Below are 21,445 nucleotides of genomic sequence, written 5' to 3'. Positions count from 1 at the left end.
TTCAGATTGTGAGAATTTCATTCTGCTCCTCATTTTTCCCTTCCACATCAGCAAAGGGGGCACAGTAGAGTTTCCACAACACACAAAGGCCCAGAAAACCAATTCCCTATAAGACTGTTCATTCAACAATTAAAGGTGCTGCTTTGTAAATGGACATCAGTAACAGAGTGAATGGGAAAGCTGTTTAAAATATGTTGGTTCCTTCTCCTCCTCAAGTGTTTGATAACACACTTTCTAGATAATACACTTCCAACAACTGTATTTGGCAAGAATTCTCTCTCAACTAAGCATCAAGGGCCGTTTCCCCACTCACCTTTTGTTGCGCGCTACTCGCTCCAAATAACGCGGGTTCCAGCGGCACTCCCCACTACCAGAGCGGCGACAACGCAGCCTCCCTGATTCTGCCGCCCTCACAACCCCTCAGCACACGTCATTTCTGTTCCTGTCCAGAACAGTGCCTTTTGGGAATCCCCGCGTGACTACCTGCAGTGGGGAGCATGACTGCGTGCTCAAAAACACCTGAAGCTTACAAAACCATTTTGCCTCTGCTTTTTTTTTAAAGTGAGGAAACGGCCAAGGTGTTCTAAACCGATTGGGTGGTACCAGAAAGCCCTTAACTATCCTGCAGAATATTTGGAATAAGTGATTGTCAGATCCAATACTTCACATTTCCTAACCTGGCTGCTCAGACCAATCCTTGCCTGTAAGAAGAAAGGATCTCGTGAGGAAGCCAATATCAGCTCAGCTTAGCCATGACATACCAATTCTGAGGTATCTAAGACAGTGTTTGTGTTTCCTTCTCCCTCCCTTTAAACAGGTGTTCAGCCATTTTGTGAGAAGTACAGTTGGACACTGGTTAATAACTTGGAATACCCAGCAGTATTAAAGGGAGTGAATAAATAAGAAATGCGTTCTGGATCACTTTAAAAGCTAAGCAGCACTCAGAGACCCATTTTGCTAAGCAGCAAACATCTTCTGTAATGAACATGTTTGACCCTTTTGACTGCCAGGAAGATAATGGGATTCACACAGAAACATTGTTAGCGCACCTGTAAAACCTTGTTAGAGAGGGAAGACTGCCTGGGTTACACTCATTGTCGTGGCAAAAGGAACTTCCCAAGTACCAGTACAAATACAAAGGATCCAAAACACAGATTCGGTCCATTAAACAGAGTCTGTAGGTTATTAATTCAGATAACAAGGCTCCCCTTAGGTGCGTTTGTTTACAACCAAGAGGACCTGAACAACAACAGGATTCATTTCAGCATCAGAGAACGAAAAGCACAGCAAAAGAATACATGGTGTGAGCACATTCCCAAACAATCTAAAGAGTGCTTGAAGGGCAACGATCTCAGTTTGCATTTGGTCAGACCCTTCCACACATGCAGAATAATGCACTTTTGATCCACTTTCAGTGCACTGTGCAACTGGATTTTACTCTGCGAAATAGCAAAATCCACTTGCAAACAATTGTGAAAGTGGGTTGAAAATGCATTGCTCTGCAGGTGCGGAAGGGGTCTCAGGTTTAGCCTGTGGTCCACTCACTAATTTTAGGCATGCAACTTCTGCATAAATTATTTCATATTGAGCTTGAAAGTGAGTCTGTTCTCAGCCATTAACAACAGGGTCATTATAAAGGAAGATAAAACTGTTTTAAAGGAATATAAAACCATTATAAAGGAATATAAAACAGGGCCTAATAATTGCTCCATCCTGGGATATTTTTCCTCCATTCAAAAAGCAGTGGGAAGGTTCTTCGTCTGAAAAGAAGTGTGGCATCTCTCTTCTTCTGAGCACTAAACTAGACCAAAGGCAACGCAAACCATATATGACGCAATCTCGAATCTCTTATGAATACATTTTCATTATTCGCTTTCAGTCCTTTTGAGAAAGGCTTATGTTAAATGTTGATTCTGTGCTTCTCCACCACCCTCTGTCCTTGAAGGGAGAGGTTCCTGGTGCTTCGTTTTGAAGACTTCACCTCTGCCACTTAGATATCCAAACAAGCCCGCTCTGGACATCTGGTTCAGGGCTAAATCAGAGGGAAAAGGAAGCTTTCTGGGAAAGCCAACCTCTCCCCATGCCTGCATTTACTAGACGCAACTGGATTTTTAAAAAAGTGATACAGCACGAGTATTTTTATATGCAGATTAAGGTCTGCCCTCCAAGTTATGCCACCTTTTAAAACCCTAACTAAGGGCATTGTTTGCATGCATGTACAAAGGTGTGATGCGATGTGCCACATTCCTACAAAAGTGTACACTTGACAATGTTCTGGAATCTAGCCCAATGTGCATCACTGCGTGCTGACAATATCCCTGAGCCCAATCATGAAGTTAACAATGAGCTTCAAAACTGACTTTCGTCCTCCCTGAGCTAAAGAATCAAGACAGCAGAGTCAACATTTCACCTTCCATCTCCAGGGGTGACGTTCAAAGGCCAGGGGGCTTGGCTCTCTCAAACTAGTACTACTGACCTTAAGAAAAAAAAGAAAAGGAGGTTCAGAAAGAAAGGCAAGGCAGAAAACAGAACAAAAACATGAAACACCCCATCCCAAATGTGAAAAAAAAACCCAAAACAAAACCAGAGGGAATGTAGCTTCCGACCTACAACATCAAGTGGCAGATCGTTTATATGAACCGGTCATCTAAGGCCATTACAGGGCCTGACTGGCCATTTCAACTCACAGGGTGGTTCTTAATGGATCGTTGACCTGGCAGTCAGAACAAGCAGAGCCAAACCACAGTCCTTCTGTCAGCACTGCGGTGGCTACTCAGCTTGGATTTAGCCAGTGGGGCCATCAATGGGTGACAGCTGGTTTGCTGCCTCCAAGCAGCAGCAACCCAATTAGAAGTAATGGGTGAACCAGTAGTAATGGTGCCATTCATTGGGTTAGAGGTGAACGGCTCTTCCAGCACTGGCTCATAACATAATATGGGTGACTCAGCTGGGCTTGTTCATGGGCCACTTTAACTTGGCAGTTTGCCCAAGCTGTGGACCTTATTCTTCCCTCCAGGAGCAGCAGTGGCGTAGGAGGTTAAGAGCTCATGTATCTAATCTGGAGGAACCGGGTTTGATTCTCCACTCTGCCGCCTAAACTGTGGAGGCATCTGGGGAATTCAGATTAGCCTGTACACTCCCACACACGCCAGCTCGGTGACCTTGGGCTAGTCACAGCTTCTCGGAGCTCTCTCAGCCCCACCTACCTCACAGGGTGTTTGTTGTGAGGGGGGAAGGGTAAGGAGTTTGTAAGCCCCTTTGAGTCTCCTACAAGAGAGAAAGGGGGATATAAATCCAAACTCTTCTTCTTCTTCCTCCATTGCAATAAAGCAACTGCGTTCTCCTAATTTGCCCTGGATTAATTTGTTAACAATTATGGGCTTATGTTTTAAAGACACACAAGTCACCAGGGGCCAGTTCATCGTATATAAATGTATATACATTCTGGCTTCCTCTAGCCACCAGTTTTATGAGGAGTGATGAAGCCAAGCTTATGTGTACATAAATGGAACCCTACTGCTGCTTCTGCTCCTGGGAAGGTAACCGTTTTATGTAAGCATAGAGGGAAGTACCAGAATGTGCTCTGTGCAGTCAATATAGCAAATATAGCCAATATCACAAAGAAAGTAAAACAACAACAAGAAATGGCCCCACCACTTCTGGCTATTTGAATGTTAAATAGTCAGGTTCTGACTGCCAAAACATTTGCAAGGTATTTTACAAATGATATGAAGAAAGCCTTTTTGTGTCCATGGTGCATTGCAACCTGCGACTCTCCAGATGTTCATGGACTACAATTTCCATCAGCCTCTGCCAATTGGCCATGCTGGCAGGGGCTGATGGGATTTGTAGTCCATGAACATCTGGAGAGCCGCAGGTTGCAGACCCCTGGTCGCTAATGCGTTCTACTCAGCCCATTTTACATTTAAATAGTAGCCTCTGGAAACGGGACTAGTCAAACTGAGCAATCTGCTGGCCATACTTTTTTCGGTTTCCACAAATGGGGTTGGTATGAATCAATGATTGCTAAACGTCTGCACATTTCCCCCCATCCCCGAGGCCATGATCTCAACCATGCTAGAAAAATGTGACTATGGAATTTCTAAAAACAAAGACGATATTAACAATTACATGCACCTAGTACAGAATGGTGTGATACTGAAATTTCAAAATTCAGCTATCGCACTGGAAAGCAGACTTAGATGTTCGAGTGACTGGAATTTAGACAGTTTATTTGGAGCAGGAGGAAGGGTGGGGGGCGGGGTAGAGACATTCTACAGGCATGTTATAGTGGGAGAGAGAACAGAATGGAATGATCCATTTTTGTTCCACAGATTTTTTGGTACATAGAAAGGAAGGGAGAGAGAAAGAGAAAAGTATGCGTGAGAGTAAAAATGGGACACTGGTAGCCACACACAAAGAGGAAAGGAAGACATCCACTGCCTCACAAACGCTCAACAAACCATTGCAAGACCTGTTTAGAGTGTGCAAGATTTGCTCACCTGATTAATAGGTACAAAGGGGTGAAATTTATGGGCAGCAGCTATAGATGGAGAATAAGTAGAAGCATAGACAGGTTCCTATAGACAGGGCAGAAGCATACGAGAGAATCAGAAAGACATGGAAATGATGTGTCAATTCTTAAGAGTGGGGGGAGAGAGACACAGAAAGCAATCACTTCACGTTAAACAATCATAGGGCAGTTTTCATCCTCCACATTCAGAATTCTGTTCTTCCAAATACGCCACAATAAGAAAATAAGCACAGTAAGTTTACTGAAGCTGTTCCCATGCAATCATTAAAAGGGTTAGTGACAACCAAATAGCCATATGCTCCAAAAGAAAGCCACATGCAACAGGAGGAACATCTCTGATATTCAAAAGATTCAGCAACCCATTAACCACGACAGCAGCACCTTTTCAGTCTCCAATGAGACCCAGTGAAACCCAAAGCTACGACCTTGGTATATCATCACTATGAATGTGATTGGAAAGGAACACTGACCCCCTACCCACCTAGGGAGGTGGGGAGAATCTACTACCTAGAATAACCTCTGCGCATTAGAGTCAGGCTTACCCAAAGCAGCTTAGACATGGCATTATCATCTGTACCTCCTCTTTCCTCCTACAGGTTAATGCAAACAGGAAACATTGCAGAGAGAGAGACAGGAAGGCACAGCTGCACAGAGTCCCATTGCAAGTAACACTGCTCTTGCTCCGATTAAGATGTGCAATGGGCGCATGTCACTGAAGGCAAGCAGAAGTTCCAATAGCGAAGCAGGCTGCTAAGCCAGCGGTGCTTTCTCTACCACTTTTCTAGGAACCAAGGCTTGGCATAAACCGTAATAAAGACTAGCTCTACATCTTGTCACACAGCCCTGAGAACAGCTCTGTGCAAGCGATCAGAAGTGTCTGTTTTGCAGGAGCCACTGCTGGGATGAAACACAATTTGAGCCCTGTTGATCGATTTAATATGCCAGCAGCATCACCTGGAATTCTGTGAATGATCTGGGATTCTAAGCTGCCCACGAAAGAAAAGCAGATATTCCTGCAAAAACAAACACGAAAGAAACCACTCGGACACACGTTCCTAATCTGGCAGAGGATCGGATCGTTTTGTTGTATGATAACAAAAGCGAACTTTAAAGGGAACCAAGGCGGCAAAGGGAATAGTAAAACTGCCCAGCTCTAGTGACAACTTGATTCACATCCAGAAACTTGTACGTTCTGAATTAAATAGGCTTTTCCTCTCTCTACGTTTCAAAGTCAGGGAGAAAAAGCACCTATTAAAAGCACCTATAAGAGGAAAAGCACCTATTAATGTTGTGATGTAAAACAGGATTGGTTGCCACAAAAATAATGTGTTGCAATACAGGAACGGTTTGCTACGACTACTGAATGAGTGTTTTAGGTTGCAAAAATAAATCCTTGAAATCTACCTACTCACAGCTATTAGTAGAATAATACGCACTTAACATTCCATGAAACATACTGCCCTCTACAATATGCGTGTGATTTTGCAGAGTTTTACTCCTGTGAACACTTCTTATTACTGCTGCATTATGGAATACTCTAATTGCAACTGTGACATTTTCTACATTCTTCAGAAACAGTCGCCTAAGCATTGGAGAAATATTTGTAACTCCTGGAAATAAAAAAGAAAATATCCTCCATAGGCAGGTGCGAGTATTCAGCTTGAGTCATATTTAACCGTCAACAAGCGTTGCAGCTACGCTCCATTTGGGGGCTGTATAACCTTGCAAAGAGAACCTTCTGAGTTTTACAAGTTGCCACACATCCAAATCATGCCAAGCGAAATCAGCTACAGACTCTAAATGCTGCATACTAGCATGCAAGAGCAGTTGATCAACAGCATTCATTATCTGCAAGAACAACAAAAAATATCCTCCCTTTCAGCATTGCTCATTTCCTAAGAAATTTCCAGGATGAAACAAATGCGTAGCTTCGGGGCAGGGTTGAGCTGCCAGGCTAATTTTTACTGGCAAGAAAAATAATACGGTTATTTATAGATTTATCAACAAGATACCAGACTGAATGCAGTCATCACAGCGCTTTTGAGTGGATTTGCCCTAATTCACTCCCATACAATCTGCCTGCCTAGTAACTGTATGTTGGAATACAAGATCATTTCGTATGTGAGTGCTGACGTCTCAAAGGAAGGTTTGTTTTGAAATTCCATTGCGCACCAGCATCTTTGGCTATGCAAAGACAGACAACCTGTTGACCGTTAACGGTCTCAGTTTGGGGTTCAGCATAAAACTGGATGTGTCTGTCAAAAATGGACATGGTGGTGACACATGGAAAATACTATCAAGTTTGAAAGTGGGTTTAATGTTTTTATTTAAAAGGAATTTGGTGTTAATGAAGGAAATGGAGCTTCTTCACCAGAACTGGGGAAGCCAGAGAGTTCTTTTCAGTTGGATGGTAAATGACAGTTGAAAACTGACAGTTGGGACATGCGGGGGAAGGACTGAAGTGGAAAAGGTAAATCAGTCCTTGAGAAAGCTGAGGCAAGTGGCCCTTTAAATGATGGCAGAGCTACAGGGCCAACTTGGCTTGGATACAGGCTATGCTTTCCACACCCTTTTGTCACTGTTGTCATATCCTAGATACAGCAGAAGCAGAGGAGTCTAGAGATTGACTTTGATAAAGGAAAAGGGAAAAAAGGGAAGCTGGGAACTCAGAGGGATTATTGGATTCTGGCAATAGACCACTACAATTTTATGTGTTAGCGCCATCAAAACCATTTTGTAGCCTGGAAACCCCACAGCACTCCAATTTTAAAGCCCTCAAAACATCTTTTGGTGGTACGGCAAGGAAAAACGGTGACCTTGACAGAAGAAAAATGGCACCTTTGTGGACGGGACATTAGCAGTGTGCATCTTTCCATTCTGATGGTATGCTTAGACCGCATTCATTCCAAAAAAAAAGGTTTAACAGGTTTGTAAAACAAGATGTTAAGGATAAGGAAAGCCTTGAAAGCGGCTGATCAGAGGATGACATAGGATTGCTCCTTATCTACAAAAATAAAAAAATACTGCTGTTTGGAATAAAGGTGTGAGGGCTGGGTGGAGGGAGAAGAATTTAGGGGGAAGATCCCATCCTCAAGGACTTTCCTTGTGTGTTCCTGAACTGTAGGAGGTTGGACTTGATGGCCCTTGTGGTCTCTTCCAACTCAATGATTCTATGATTCCTCCAACTTGTCTGGCAAAAAAAATCAGAACATTTGGGGAAGAACTGAAAAAAAAGACTTACATTGTAGACATATAGCATTAAAAATGGTTTTTAAAAGCTTGTTTCAGCGGCAAAAGTTAGAAAGAACTCAAAACAGCTGGCTCAGAAGCTGATTACAGATATGTTCACAGCAAGTCTTTCAACGAGTCTTTTAACAGACCGAATGCTTAAATTTAAACAAACGTGTATATTAACAAGTGTTTAATAAAAATGCCTCTTTGATATACTGAAGGAAACAATTACTGAAAGGCATTCATAGTTAAAAGGCTTTGTTTTCTTTTGCATCCTCCATAACTCATAGTAACTCATCAAACCAACAAAGCTTCAAAGACAGATACAACTAACTCTCAGACCTCAATAATCAATCAACTAATCCTACAGTTGGTTATAATCTACCAGCTAAATCTGGACTGTCTAGTCCAAGCCTCACAAATGTGTTGAGGGAAGCTTAGAGTGCCCACAGACTGCACCTCAAGACTCCCAGCCCCTCTGCCATGGCTCATCCCAATCTGCCAAGGAAAAACTCTCACTGGGATGGTCCCAGGTCCAGGAGGGCTATGGCAGCCAAGAGGCATGAGGGGGAGAGAGGCCAAGGCCTGCCTAAGTAGAAGGCCACAGGTCAAAGATGCAGCTAGTGGAAGGGTCAGGTGGATGCCAGAAGTCTCTCCTCACCATCAGGCCAGCCAGACCAGCAAGGGAGCAGCCCCCAACAGCCCAGAAAAGGCCCAGGCCAGCCACAGAGGCAAGCCAGCCTGAGAACCAGCCCTGCCTCACATCCGCAAAGACCAAGAAACAGCTGGGCAGGTGGGGATGCTTTAAAAAAAGGCTCTGAAGGAAGAGCCGGGGGAAAGATCATGGGCAGGGCCCAATCTGGTGGGAGGGAATAAAGGGGTTACGGGCCCGGATGACCGAGGAGGATGAAAGCTGTTTCCCAGCATGGGGATAGGCAGCAGATGTGAAGCAGTTGAGACCTGTCTGAAGGCCAGAGGAAAGGCACTTCAGGACCCTGGGGAGAGGACTGTGTTGGACACCATGGCCCAGTGGCGTGACAAGGTGGGAGGAATAGTTTAGGTTAAAGAACACCATGTGTTCAAAAAATAATTACTGCAAGTAACCTAAATGCATTTAGGTTAGAGATCTAAGGAAGGTTTCCAACACAGAGGGATGCAATCCTGAAACAATTTCCTTTGGCTATTGAAACAGATATGGAATTTCAGTATTTTGCCAGCTGTGGCCACACTTTTTGATCTCTGCTACTAATAAAAAACAATACATCATTATTTATTAGTGCTTATTTAGAAATATAAAAACCATAAAGTTGTAGGGAGTAAGTTTTTGTTGTTATTGTTGGCACAGAAGCATCAAGGCCCTGCTGCACTGCATGCACACTTTGAAGCCAAAAACAACACGACTGATTCCTCCACTTAACCCTATAGAACCCATCCTCCAACAGCCCCCAGCCCCCAGACATTTTCCAACTCCTTTAAAAAGAGTTCATCCAAGAGGTGAGCTTCAGAAAGTTAAGCAACATGCCACAAGGCAACAGTCAGATTGCTTGGCACATAAAAGGTGTCCTCACCAAATAAAATGAAACGAGCATTCAAAGTGGTATGAAGTTAACAATCAAAGTGGTCACACAGGCAGGGCTCCACAAGCCATTGAAGAAAAGAAGTGATTATTTGACAAATTAAATACAAGCAACAGTTCTAATAACTGTGTCTTCTGCACACATACAGAATCCTTTCCGCTTTCAGATGTGCTTATTAGGGGGAAAAAATCCAGATCGTTTCATAGTTTTGGACAGTGAGAAAGTTCTTTGTTAGATGAACACCAATGAACTGTGGCTTTGTCTGTCAGGAAGTTTATTTATTTTTTTATGTTGCTTAAAACTTCTGCAAAATATAATGCGAATTTCCCTCTGTAATTAGATCTGGCCATAAAACATTTCTTTGCTTAAACTATGTTAAGCATCTGCGACAAAATGTTAAGCATCTGCGATTCAACAAAAAAGTGCTCTTGTTTCAAGTTCAGAGCCTGCAAAGTGTCAAATGGTGCTACAAGCCATCGGTGTTATCTCGTGAAATGCACGCTTGTCCACTTTTACTGTCCTCAAAACAGGCAAGCTTACCTTCTTTGTAAATACGAGCTCCGCCTCTTGCAGCTGAGAGCTGCGCTCAATCAGAGACGCTCGACCATACTCATGTTTCTTGTTCAGCCTGTTTCTCCAGTCTTCCTCACCGCTCTTCTTCAGGAGGGCCAATCTGAAAAGGAAGAAAAAGAAGCATACCGCACTGAGAAGGAATATGCAGAGTATTCCATGTGAGTCTTCATTTAAAAGGCTGTCACATATGTTAAAAAGCAACACACTCAGGATTGCCACTTGAGTATACATGCAGTTGGGAACTTCTGCCAATACCGGCTCCCCAGCAAGCATACCTGCATTATTGGGTTTTAAAAATCTGTTCTATTGATTTTTAAAATATATACTGTCTCTTTTGATGAATGGTCTCCAAGCAGGATTATAGATAAAATAAATCAAATGAAAAATCAATGGGATAGTGCAGCAATCTTATACAAAAACTATGAAGAAGAGTTACAGCACAATCCAGATGGGGGTGGAACGGCCTTAGGAGGAGGGTTCACAGCTATCCATTTGTCCTCAAGGCCAATGTAAGTGGCACTTACGCTGGCCAGGAGGGCAAACAGAGAGGTAGGTGGGTGGGTGCTGCAGAAGTCTGCGGTGCCCAACCTGCTTCCAGCCACCGCTTCCAGAGTTGTGTTGACCAAACTTGTAGGTAGACACAACTGGGGGTGTTCCAGGTTTTCCCACCAGGCTTTGGCCCTGAGAACACCGGTGACAGGGAAGCAGGTTTATGCCACCCTTTTGGGTGGTGTAACTCTGGTTTCCTCCTATGGAGGGCTTTGGGGTGGTCAGGGAGTATTTTTGTTTCTTCTGCTTCCCTGTGAAGTCAGAAAGTTCTCTGGAAGCATTGTGGAAATGTTAGTTTTTATATCCCACTTTTCTGTACCTTAAGGACTCTCAAAATGGCTTACAATCACAATTCCTTCCCCTCTCCTGAACAAGCACCTTGTGAAGTAGGTGGAACTGAGAGAGTTCTGAGAAAACTGTGATTAGACCAAGATTTCCTAGCAGGCTTCATGTGGAGGAGTGGGGAATCAAACCTGGTTCTCTAGATTGGAGTCCATGGCTATACCCCATTGTGCCTCAAACCTGGTAGAGCAGATGGACTCAGCAGTGGCGTAGGAGGTTAAGAGCTCATGTATCTAATCTGGAGGAACCGGGTTTGATTCCCAGCTCTGCCGCCTGAGCTGTGGAGGCTTATCTGAGGAATTCAGATTAGCCTGTACACTCCCACACAGGCCAGCTGGGTGACCTTGGGCTAGTCACAGCTTCTCGGAGCTCTCTCAGCCCCACCTACCTCACAGGGTGTTTGTTGTGAGGGGGGAAGGGCAAGGAGATTGTAAGCCCCTTTGAGTCTCCTGCAGGAGAGAAAGGGGGGATATAAATCCAAACTCTTCTTCTTCTTATGTTCTTAGTAGGTGCATACTTGCCACTGTGGACAGGTGTATAATAAGGACATGCGCACTTCATCCTGCTTTAGTGACAGTCAGTCCTGCCTAATACATTATTAGGGCCAATTTACATGTTATGGATAACACAGGCTCAGTCTAGGGCACCTACCCTGTATAGCAATCAAACACAAATTGCAGCTTCTCCTCAATTCTCCAACATGGATTTCCCAATTTGAACTGTAAAATGGACTCTAGAGGGGGGAGGGGGAGAGGACAGGCACAAGAGGGCTGTTCTCCCCCCTTGTTTTTCAAGCCCTGTAGTGTGGGAAACTGGGAAGGGACTTGGGAAACACAGAAGGGAGGTGAGGGGGGATCCTTTGTTTCCCAGCATGGCTTGGGAAACAGGGAAGGTAGGTGGAAGGGCAATCCTTTGTGCTTCTCCCCCCACCTCACCTCCCAAGGTCTGCAGGTCTTGGGAAGGGAGGTGGGGAGTAGTTGGAATGCGAGGGACACACTTCCAACCAATGGGAATCCTGTGTACTCATTGGCTGGGATTTTGTTGGCAAACATTCATAAATGATGTATAGGGATGCAGTTTTGGTTTATCTTTTAGGGTCTGATGGACATTTTTTCCTAGGGAAGAAGTCTAAGTAATACAGAGTAGCTAATCTTTCAGTCTCTTCTTGAAAGCCCGTTTGCAACCACTGCCTTTTGCTCAAGAGATCTTTCTTTCATCTCTTTGATCATTCAATGTGCTCATTCAACAGTCTCTGAGCATAACTGAGGCTTCTGTGGTTGCTCGACATTGAAGGTCAAAGTTCCTTATTCTTGCCTGGTCATGAGTTTGCCCGTTTATATCTCAGACGAGTAGGTGGGATGCCATTCAAAGAGACCTTTAAGTATTTGCAGTGTTGGTAACTTTTTGGTATTTTGGAAATGAGCGTGCAACGTTTTCTAGCAAAAGTATGAAAAGAAAAACAACTTCACTGGCTGTTAGTTCAAAGCTCAGCACATAAGAGGCTATTTGCCCTTGAATTTCTTAAATTACAAAAGAGACTCCCAGAGTATAAATTACATAGTCAGTATTTTTATGTATTTTAACCTGTCTTGACTAATGCTATTGTTTAGGACTCTACCATTCGGGTCAGCTGGTAAGATGTAAACAATGTCACAATGAATTATTATTCTATGCATAAAATCCTTAAAATTGCAGAGCACAAGCAGCTGAGCAGACATCTATCATTGGGACAGTGTGGTGTAGTGGTTACAAGTGGTGGTCTTTAATCTAGAGAACCATTCCTGCCTCCTCCACATGAGTGGCAGCATCTAATCTGGTGAACCAGGTTTGTGTCCCTGCTCCTCCACATGAAGACTGCTTGGTGACCTTGGCACAGTCACAATTCTCTCAAAACTCTCAGCCCCACCTGCCTCACGAGTTGTCTGTTGTGGAGGGAAGGCAATTGTCAGCCACCTTGAGACTCCTCAAAGGAAGAGAAAAGCAGTGTAGAAAAACTAACTCTTCTTCAGGGCCTGTTTTGTGTACAAGCTGTAGCAAGATGATCCAGATTCTAACATCAGAGGAAGCTGAATTGTGACCTAAATTGCTTACACAAATGGATGTATTTAAATATTCCCTCTCATTTTGCATGATTTATTCTGATCTCTGTCAGTCACTGGACAAGGGAAAGAAATATAAGATCTCCTGCTTGGTCAGTGATCAGCCTGAATGCCTATTTCTACCAGAAAAAGTAGACGCTTTTAATATTTTATTCACTTAGTTATTGGAATTTATACCTGCCCTATATGGAAGTCTCAAGGCGGCTTACAAAATTAGAAGCAACAGTAAAAAAAAATCATAAATTGTAAAAGCCATCATATTACCCATCCACATACCCTCCACCACTCCAGACTAGCAGCCCTCAGAGGGGGCATCAAGGGGGTCAAAGGTCTTCACCAGATGCTGAAACCCATCAAGGATTGGTGCCTGGTGAATTTCCATGGGGAAAATGTTTCATAGTCTGGGTCTAGCCATGGAGGAAGCCCTCCTGTATACTTCCTCCCCCCACACCTTGGCAGGGGAAGGGACCACTATGAGAGCCCCTCTGCCCGACCTCAGTGCTTAGGCTGGTTCGTATGGGCACAGGCTCTCTTTCAGATAGTATAATGATACCTGCACTCAAGATCATATTCTGACAACAGGGTACCCAAAGCTTATAATCAGCTCCTGTATGGTCAGCCCTTCTGCAAATATCTACAAACTATCTTTGGTATCCACAGATACATTAAAAAATAAAGTTGAAAAGAATGTCATGCTTCTTGTTCGCTTTTAACCATTAATCTCAATTCATCAAATTTCCAAGGATGCTGCCCCTGCCCCAGAGAACTGCTGTTTTGTTTCCTGAAATAAATTATTGAAAGAAAAAAGATTTCGTTTTCTTCCTTAAAAACAAACAAACAACAGACTGGATATTAGGAAATTCCCCGTTGGATATTCTTACACATCGTAACTCCAAATTCTTCTACATAAAAGGGAAAAAAACATCCCCTTTGGAAGAAGCAAGAGTTTATTTACCTTTCTTTAATTGACATGGTTTTGCCGGATGCGTCAAGAGTATCCTCTGTTATTTCTTCTTTGCTGTCCCTGGAGTCGAGTTTTCCTTCCAACAGCTCAGATGTTTCCTGCAGCCTACAGGATACGGCGGACTGAGAAACATTAATTGTTGTGCCTTCGGGTTCTGAAATTGGCTCGATGTGCTCTGAGGGGGAGAAGTTCAGAATGAGTGCTTGACTGCGCAAAAAACCCCACAACACCAGTCAAACTGACAGACAGCATCTTCTTTCTTATAACTGATTAAACTAATCATGGCTACAAGTTAAGTATTTGGCACTGAAGTACCAGATTCTTCACAAAACAAAAGGAATATACAATGTTAACGTTTCAGGACTGGAAGAACTTGTTAAGGAACCAGTTTGACGAGAGCAGAATTCACATAAACTCTCCAACCCAATGAAATCAGAAACTGGATTTTTCAGTTAGGTGCTGGGAATTCAGGGGTGTACTGCCCAGGGGGACACATAGGGTCAAATGTCCCCAAGCTGCGGCCATTTAGTCATGTGGGGGATGGAAAATCGCCCCCCACACGCCTCTTCCTTTCCCCTAGATCCATACACTGACTTCAAGACCAGGTGCAAAAAAAATTGTTTGGTCATGATGGGGGAGGGCAGCTGCCCATACTGGGGGAGGTGCGCCCCCCCCTCCCCCCCAGAAAACTCAGATTTTGTACAAAGCTACATTTCCCCTAGATATGCCTCTGGCTGGGATTTTCCTGGGACAACAAAACTTTGGACCCCCACCCCCGGCAAAAAAAGAGGCTGCAAAAATTGTACTTCTGATCCATGACATTGAGATTTTTCACTGTGCTGTGATGTAGTAAGCGTGCCAGCACATTCTCACCCAACGGGTGCCACACTCCTATGCACCACTATGGAAAAGAAGGAAGCTTCACAAAGAAGCAACGGAAACAGCATCTTTATTCCCAAGGTGTACTAAGAAATATTTCCCAGAAACTTTCAGATAAGCTCTCTACTCCCAGCCCAGAGCCTTCAGGCAAAAAAAGTTGGGTCTCCTGACATGACTGTTGTTTTTCACCTATGACATTTTTATCCCACACTTAATCCAGGCAGCTCAGTACATGGTTCTCCCTTTCTCATTTTGCCCTTACAGTGACTCTGTAGGAGCAAAATTCATCCAGTGCCACCAGGTGAGCATAGCAGAGATCTGAAATCATGTCTCTTTATCCCTGCTTCAATACTCTAAACCCGTAGACCATTTGGATGCGTTGTGGACCCACAATAAATCAGCACAAAAGAATCACGGGAAAAGGCAGACCTCTCACTGCCCCAGACCAGCACTACCTTTGCAGCTGGAAAGAAGCTGTGAAACATTCAGAGCCCACGTTGCCACTGTGTAAAAGTACCTGTCAGCTGCCTAGGCCAGCTCAGGGTAAAGTACTGGACTATATGGACCAGAAGACTGAATGTCCGGCTCCACAGAGGTCAACATAGAAAATCTGATAGTTGTGTGCCGATTCCCCCAGGCCCCTTCTGCACATGCAGAATAATGCACTTTCAATCCACTTTGCAGCTGGATTTTACTGTGCGGAGTAGCAAAATCCAGTTGCAAACAATTGTGAAAGTGGATTGAAAGTACATTATTCTGCATGTGTGGAAGGGGCCCCACTTTCACCATTCCTTTCTGGTGATAAAATAGGTACCCTTGACGAACTAGGCAACAGGTTTTTTTTTAAAGACTACTAGCCCTGACATGGAAAGCCCAGGCTAATTTAATCTCAACAGATCGTACAACCTAAACAGGGCCGGCCCTGTTTGCTATTGGATGAGAGACCACCAAGGAAGTGCAGGGTCGTGACACAGAGGCAGGTGATGGCAAACCACCTCTGAACGTCTCTTGCTTTCAAAACCCTGTGGGGTCGCCCTAAGTCAATTGTGACTTGTTGGGACAAGGAAAAAGGTTGGCAGATGCATGGTGCTGGATCGAGTCAAACTGGTCTGGATCTAGTCCCTGCCTGGATAGGTGATATTCTGGGAGCTTTATGTATGCTGGGTTCGATGGGTCAAGTGAGCAGCAACATAACAATGTATCAAAACAATGTACGTATTATGATGAGTGTTTGCAAAAGCCACGACCCACGGGCATCCTCTTGTAGGAGATAATCCTCCCCCTCCCCTCAGAAAGGGGCCTACTAGCATGTGTGGACATCAATCAGGTTTTCTTCACAAGTTCCCCTGTTCATATGCAAATATATGCAGATTTAATCCTTTCAGATATCAAAATTCATATGATTAATCGACTAAGTAGCCAGGCCCCACGAAGCTACTTACCTCTCAGCAGGGTTGGTCTTGTCATGCCTTCTTCCAACTCCATCGTTTCTTCAAAGGATTGGCCTTTGACTTCTTGTTTACCCTGCAGGATGTCTGCAATAAATTCCTTTTGTTCTGCAGGCTGACAAAGGGGTTGCGGGCTGAACAATTCCATGCTGCTTTTTCGTGGGAATGCGTATTTTGCCTCTTTGTTGTAGTCCTCTGTTTTATTAGGGGCAGGATGCAGGAGCTCTTCCTCAAAGGAACTGTGTGTTTTCATGCCGTTCTCTTCATGTTTGACAAATCCCTCGAGCTGTGCCTCTTCACGCTCCCTTGACTGACGACTGCTCTCTCTCACTGCCACCGAAGGCTGCCATTGTTCGGTTTTCAGGGTGTTTTTTAACAGAGCATCCACATTTTCAACCGGCGACTGGTATCTCAAATTGGCTTGGTTCGCCTCACTGGCTGTCTCTTCTTCCGCTGCCTTCACGTGCAGATCCTTTGTGAATACCGACGACCAGGGAGCTATCATGGTGGGTACCGATGTTACGATGGTGGAAAACAAAGGACCGAGCTTTCCACTGTCATTTTGTACCTGTACCGAGCAACATACGGAGAAACAGAAATTAGCAATTTGTTACACAAAAGCCTTCACGGCCGGACTCAACTGGTTGTTGTGGGCTTTTCGGGCTGTGGTCTGGTAGATCTTGTTCCTAACATTTAACCTGCGCCCAGTCCTATGTAAGAATCAGGCTTCTAGAAAAGGATATTCACACAGACCTGTTCAACTTCTCCCAGGGTGATAGGCTGGGTCTGGTAACGCATATTAGATCTCCTTTGTCTCAGGTCTCCCTTGTTCCTTGTAGAGACGGTCTTTGTCACTGGCTGAGAGAGTTTGTTGAATAAGGCCATCTTCTCTGCCAAGCTGAGGGAGGAAGAGTCCGGTTCCCCAGACTGGTCTTGTTCAAGGCCTTCTTTGGCTTCTTTGATTTCATCTTTTGCTAAAGTCTTTTGGTGGGCAGATGCCTGCAACCTTAAAAGCAGAACCGGGAATCAGTATTTAGCGTTGTTAAGAAGTTAGCAGTTTCAGCTTTTTAAATACATACAGAGGAGGAAAAAAATCCAGGAACACTTCAGATAAACCACAGAAAAAGCCAGCAGACATAAAGCATTAGATATTTGGATGTGTGCCACTCATCAGCTTACATGAATTCCGGGTGAAGAGTTACCAGCATAAAAGAGCAGTGATGGTGTGTGTGAATGCTTTTGACAAAGGAAAATACAATGTAGACGGGGAGAAGCTAACTTAAATTCTGTACTCTGAAAAAAAAATGCATTTGGTTCCAAACTGCCAGATCCTAAAAACAGGCTTGCTAACCATAGATTTGCTCCAGGTGGGTGTGCAGAACAGAGGAGTACCTCTGTATTGTGGGGCTGCACCCTTCTGATCTCACTGCTTTGTCCTAGCCACTACAAGAAGAAGAGTAAGAGTTTGGATTTATACACCACCTTTCTCTTCTGTAAGGAAGCTTACAAAGAGGCTTAGAAACTCCTTCCCTTCCTCTCCCCACAACAGACACCTTGTGAGGTAGGTGGGGCTGAGAGAGTTCTGAAGAACTGGGACTAGCCCAAGGTCACTCAGCAGGAATGTAGGAGTGGGGAACACATCTGGTTTACCAGATAAGCCTCCATCACTCAGGTGGAGGTGTGGGAAATCAAACCCGGTTCGGCAGATTAGGATCCATCTGCTCTTAACCACTACACCACACTGGCTCTCTAAAGGCATGTCCATCCCAGACTTTAGTTCGGACTCTAACACACTGCAGCAATGCAGAGTCGCATGGGGCACATGTATACAACCTTCATGAGTCTAAACAGTGGACCAAGAGGGAATCAGAAAAAAAAGGGGAAGCAAATGGTATATGTAGACTGTACAAGAAATTGGGGTGCTGTGTGGTTTCCAGGCTGTATGGCTGTGTTCTAGCACGGCCATACAGCCCGGAAACCACACAGCACCCCAGTGATTCCGGCCGTGAAAGCCTTTGACAATACACTGTACAAGAAATTCTCATGCAAAAAAAAGGCTAATATCAAGCTGGTTTGAAATTGTGCTATAATCCTTTTCAATAAAAAGCCTAACATGGGAAACCTCGCCCAGCCCAGGCATGGAAAGGACGGACATGCTTACAGCTCCTTCCCAATTCTGTGGGTGGTGGTGTATGGCCATTCTTAGTTAGTCTGGCTAATTCTGATAATAAATGAGACTCTGGCACGCTAACCAGTTATGCAACCCCCCAAACCTGGCAGCCTTTTAGGTTTTCAATTGAATAAGATTATAGCACAATTGCAAGCCGGCAAGGTATTATCTTTTCTTGCGTGAGAACTTCTTGTACCGTCTACATAAGAAAATGACATTGAAAATCCCCCTTTCTATGCTTCAGGTTGCTTGGTTTAGGGGTACAGCTTACATGGCAAAACCCCCACTTTCCCTTAGCTATTCTCTAAAGATTAAGGGAGATCCTTGGGGTGAGAGAACATGTGCCACACACACAAATAAATCTCTCTTAGCACAGAAGCACTAGTTGATACAGGAAGCAGCATGAGTGACAGAGTAAGAAGCACTTCGCAAGGGCTATGCTGAGCACTGTGAGCATTGGATTGCTTGCCACATCAAGGATCATGCCACCTGAGTGCACAGCAGTGACAGCAGAACATTCACCTGCACTGCTGTGTCTCTGTGTCGATTCTGGGCCTTCTGTATCTTTACAGGGGTCACCCAGAAAAGAAGGTCAAAATGGCTCCTCATTGTGACCCCGGGGCTAAAAACAAAACTGGGGGGCCTGAAAGAACCACCCTTGGTAACTTTGTCGAATTCACATTCAGAAGACTTAGCACGCTACAAAGTATTGCCAGAAGCAGTGGGGTTGGAACTGAGCAATGTCACAAAATGCTTTATGATCTCAGCCCTTCCTAGCCTCTGGCTTGGTTTGGCCAGTCCTATCCACATTTTACCCCGGAATTAGGAGGCCAACCACCCCTTTGGTTCCTGAGAGGGGAAGGAGACCAAGATATATGAAGGGTGTTTGGAAACCAGCATGGAAAAGAAAAGGAGGGATCCCATCCAACATCTACTAGCATTTAAATGCTGGCATGCAACAAAGCAGGCTCTTGTCCACAAAAGCATATGGAAAGTTTCTTTATTAGCCTTTAAGATGCCACAGAACTCAGCAGCATGTTTCTTTGATACTGTCCTTAACATCTCATCTTTAATTACAAGGAGGGGATCTGTGCTTCCACTTAAAAGTTCCCATCCTTCCATTAATTCTGTAAGCTAAAGTTAGAAGCTACAAAATGCTGGTTGTGATCTCGGGACATCCCGCTTCTGTTCGAGACACAAAGGGCCTTGCTCATGGCTTTTAATTTGGATTGTCATGGCTACCAATCTTGATCCTCTTTTATCTGAGATTGCAAATGCCTTAGCATACCGGGTGCTCGGGAGCAGCAGCAGCAGCAGAAGGCCGTTGCTTTCACATCCTGCACGTGAGCTCCCAAAGGCACCTGGTGGGCCACTGCGAGTAGCAAAGTGCTGGACTAGATGGACTCTGGTCTGATCCAGCAGGCTCTTTCTTATGTTATGTTTTTTCAAGATTGTTTTTTTCAAAACACACATAGTTTTTGCTTCTAAAATTATCAATTGCACCCCTTAAAGGCAGCCATTATGCCAAACTGGAAAACGAATGAATCAAAAGCTCAGAAGCTGACCGATGCACCAGTTAAACAGAGAGCAAAAGATAACTTGCAGTAAAAACATCCTTAAAAGTTCCACCAAATGGTTTAATGCACTTGCTGTTATAGATGCATTTGGCAGCATTGACCCCTGTGCTCCCTGTAACATGCAAGTTGTGTTCCCCCAGTACCTGGTAGGATGTACAGTGCTCTTAACTATAGTGGGTTTAGGTACTCTTGCCACTACAGTGTGGGTATTCACAGTACATGAGGCTGGGGTAGGTTCACTTTAAACAATAGCCAAGGAAAGGGGGAAAAAAGTTCACAAGGAGAGAGAAGAGAGAAACATTAAGAAACACACATGGTGTTCACTGCAGAAGACAAACAGTATCCCCCCCCCCCCCCCCCATTAAAAGATATGACAAACTTCTACAAACTGCATGGCCAAGTCCCAAACTGTCTTGTAACCAAGATGCATGAAGTCCCCAGCTGGTTTCTCATAAACCTAGATCACTATTTATATTCTCAAATACTTCTAAAAACCTTGTTTGTGGCACCTCTTCTGCTCTGCTAGAAAGTTACAAGATACAAAAAAATGCAGCTTAAAAACTGATTACTCTGAGGATGACCATGTTCAGAAGGTTTTTCCTGTTCTAACACGGAAGAGTTCTTCAAAGCAAGATTAACTTTGGCGCACAAACCAAAGTGGCAAGGCACTCCTCTCCTACTGTCTTCCATCTATTGGTCTAGAAATGTTTTTCCAGATTATGGTTCATGAAGATTGCCTTGCCTCATACCCTCACTAACCGAACACCACCTGTGTAGCTGTCCCCCCATCCCAATTCTCAAACAATCCTCAAGGAAGAGGTCTCTTTGCAATGAGCCTTTTCCTATCTAACATAAATGTCAAGAATCAAATGCACTCCTTGTTTGAGGAAGCAGTGGAGCCAACACATTGCATGGACTTACGTAGCTGCAATGACCACTTCCTCCGGTGTTACGGGCTGTGTGCGTGATCTATCCTGCATTCGCCTCAGCCTTCTCTCCACTGCTGAATTCCTGGAACGAGGCTTTGGAGCATTTTTTCCATCAAAAGCTTTTTCCATTTCCTACAACCAAGCATATCCCACAATGAACAACCCTAAAAGCTTTTGCAAAATAGTGCAGCTCAGTTGTTGGGACAGGACAATGTACCCAATATTATCTAACAACAATTATGACAGTTGTCGATTTGTTTCTAGGTGAAACTTAAGATATTGGTTTTAACCTTTGCCACCTAAGGGTGGGACCGGTACTGCTCAGAGTCCTCAAACCACAATAACGACACAACACTCTTGTCTGTGGGGTAAAAAGTTTGGTCATAACCAAACCATTTTATTGACAAAGGATGAAAAGAAGGGTGAGGCGCAGCGTGGGATCTGATCTGAACGCTGGGCCCCCCCGAGTGCTGTCTTCCAGTGAAACCTTCCTCCAACCCACCTGTTGGAGGAAACCGTTAACCTTGTGCAGCAATCATGGAACTCAGCTGAGTGGAAGGCCTCTTGCTGGAG

At 44.3% G+C, this 21,445-nt stretch overlaps 1 protein-coding gene across 10 annotated transcripts in view; it reads right to left on the bottom strand.

Annotated features, from left to right (window-relative positions):
* SVIL (supervillin) overlaps positions 1–21,445 on the bottom strand; it is a 165,081-nt gene that overhangs the window by 33,465 nt on the left and 110,171 nt on the right. For 7 of the 10 annotated variants that reach the window (XM_048510552.1, XM_048510547.1, XM_048510553.1 and 4 more), the window contains 8 exons: positions 20,865–21,004; positions 20,087–20,182; positions 16,950–17,202; positions 16,191–16,764; positions 13,861–14,044; positions 9,883–10,015; positions 4,503–4,580; positions 2,411–2,476 (listed from right to left, as the gene is read on the bottom strand). In XM_048510552.1, coding sequence (XP_048366509.1) covers positions 2,411–2,476; positions 4,503–4,580; positions 9,883–10,015; positions 13,861–14,044; positions 16,191–16,764; positions 16,950–17,202; positions 20,087–20,182; positions 20,865–21,004 — 1,524 coding nt within the window. The remainder of the gene's footprint in view (positions 1–2,410; positions 2,477–4,502; positions 4,581–9,882; positions 10,016–13,860; positions 14,045–16,190; positions 16,765–16,949; positions 17,203–20,086; positions 20,183–20,864; positions 21,005–21,445) is intronic. The other 3 variants (XM_048510549.1, XM_048510551.1, XM_048510556.1) reach the window with 3 other exon arrangements.

The sequence above is a fragment of the Sphaerodactylus townsendi genome, linkage group LG11, assembly GCF_021028975.2.
Source record: "Sphaerodactylus townsendi isolate TG3544 linkage group LG11, MPM_Stown_v2.3, whole genome shotgun sequence".
Classification (NCBI taxonomy): domain Eukaryota; kingdom Metazoa; phylum Chordata; class Lepidosauria; order Squamata; family Sphaerodactylidae; genus Sphaerodactylus; species Sphaerodactylus townsendi.
The sequence above is the reverse complement of the archived record's forward strand: the minus strand, read 5'-3'. Positions and strand labels throughout refer to the sequence as shown.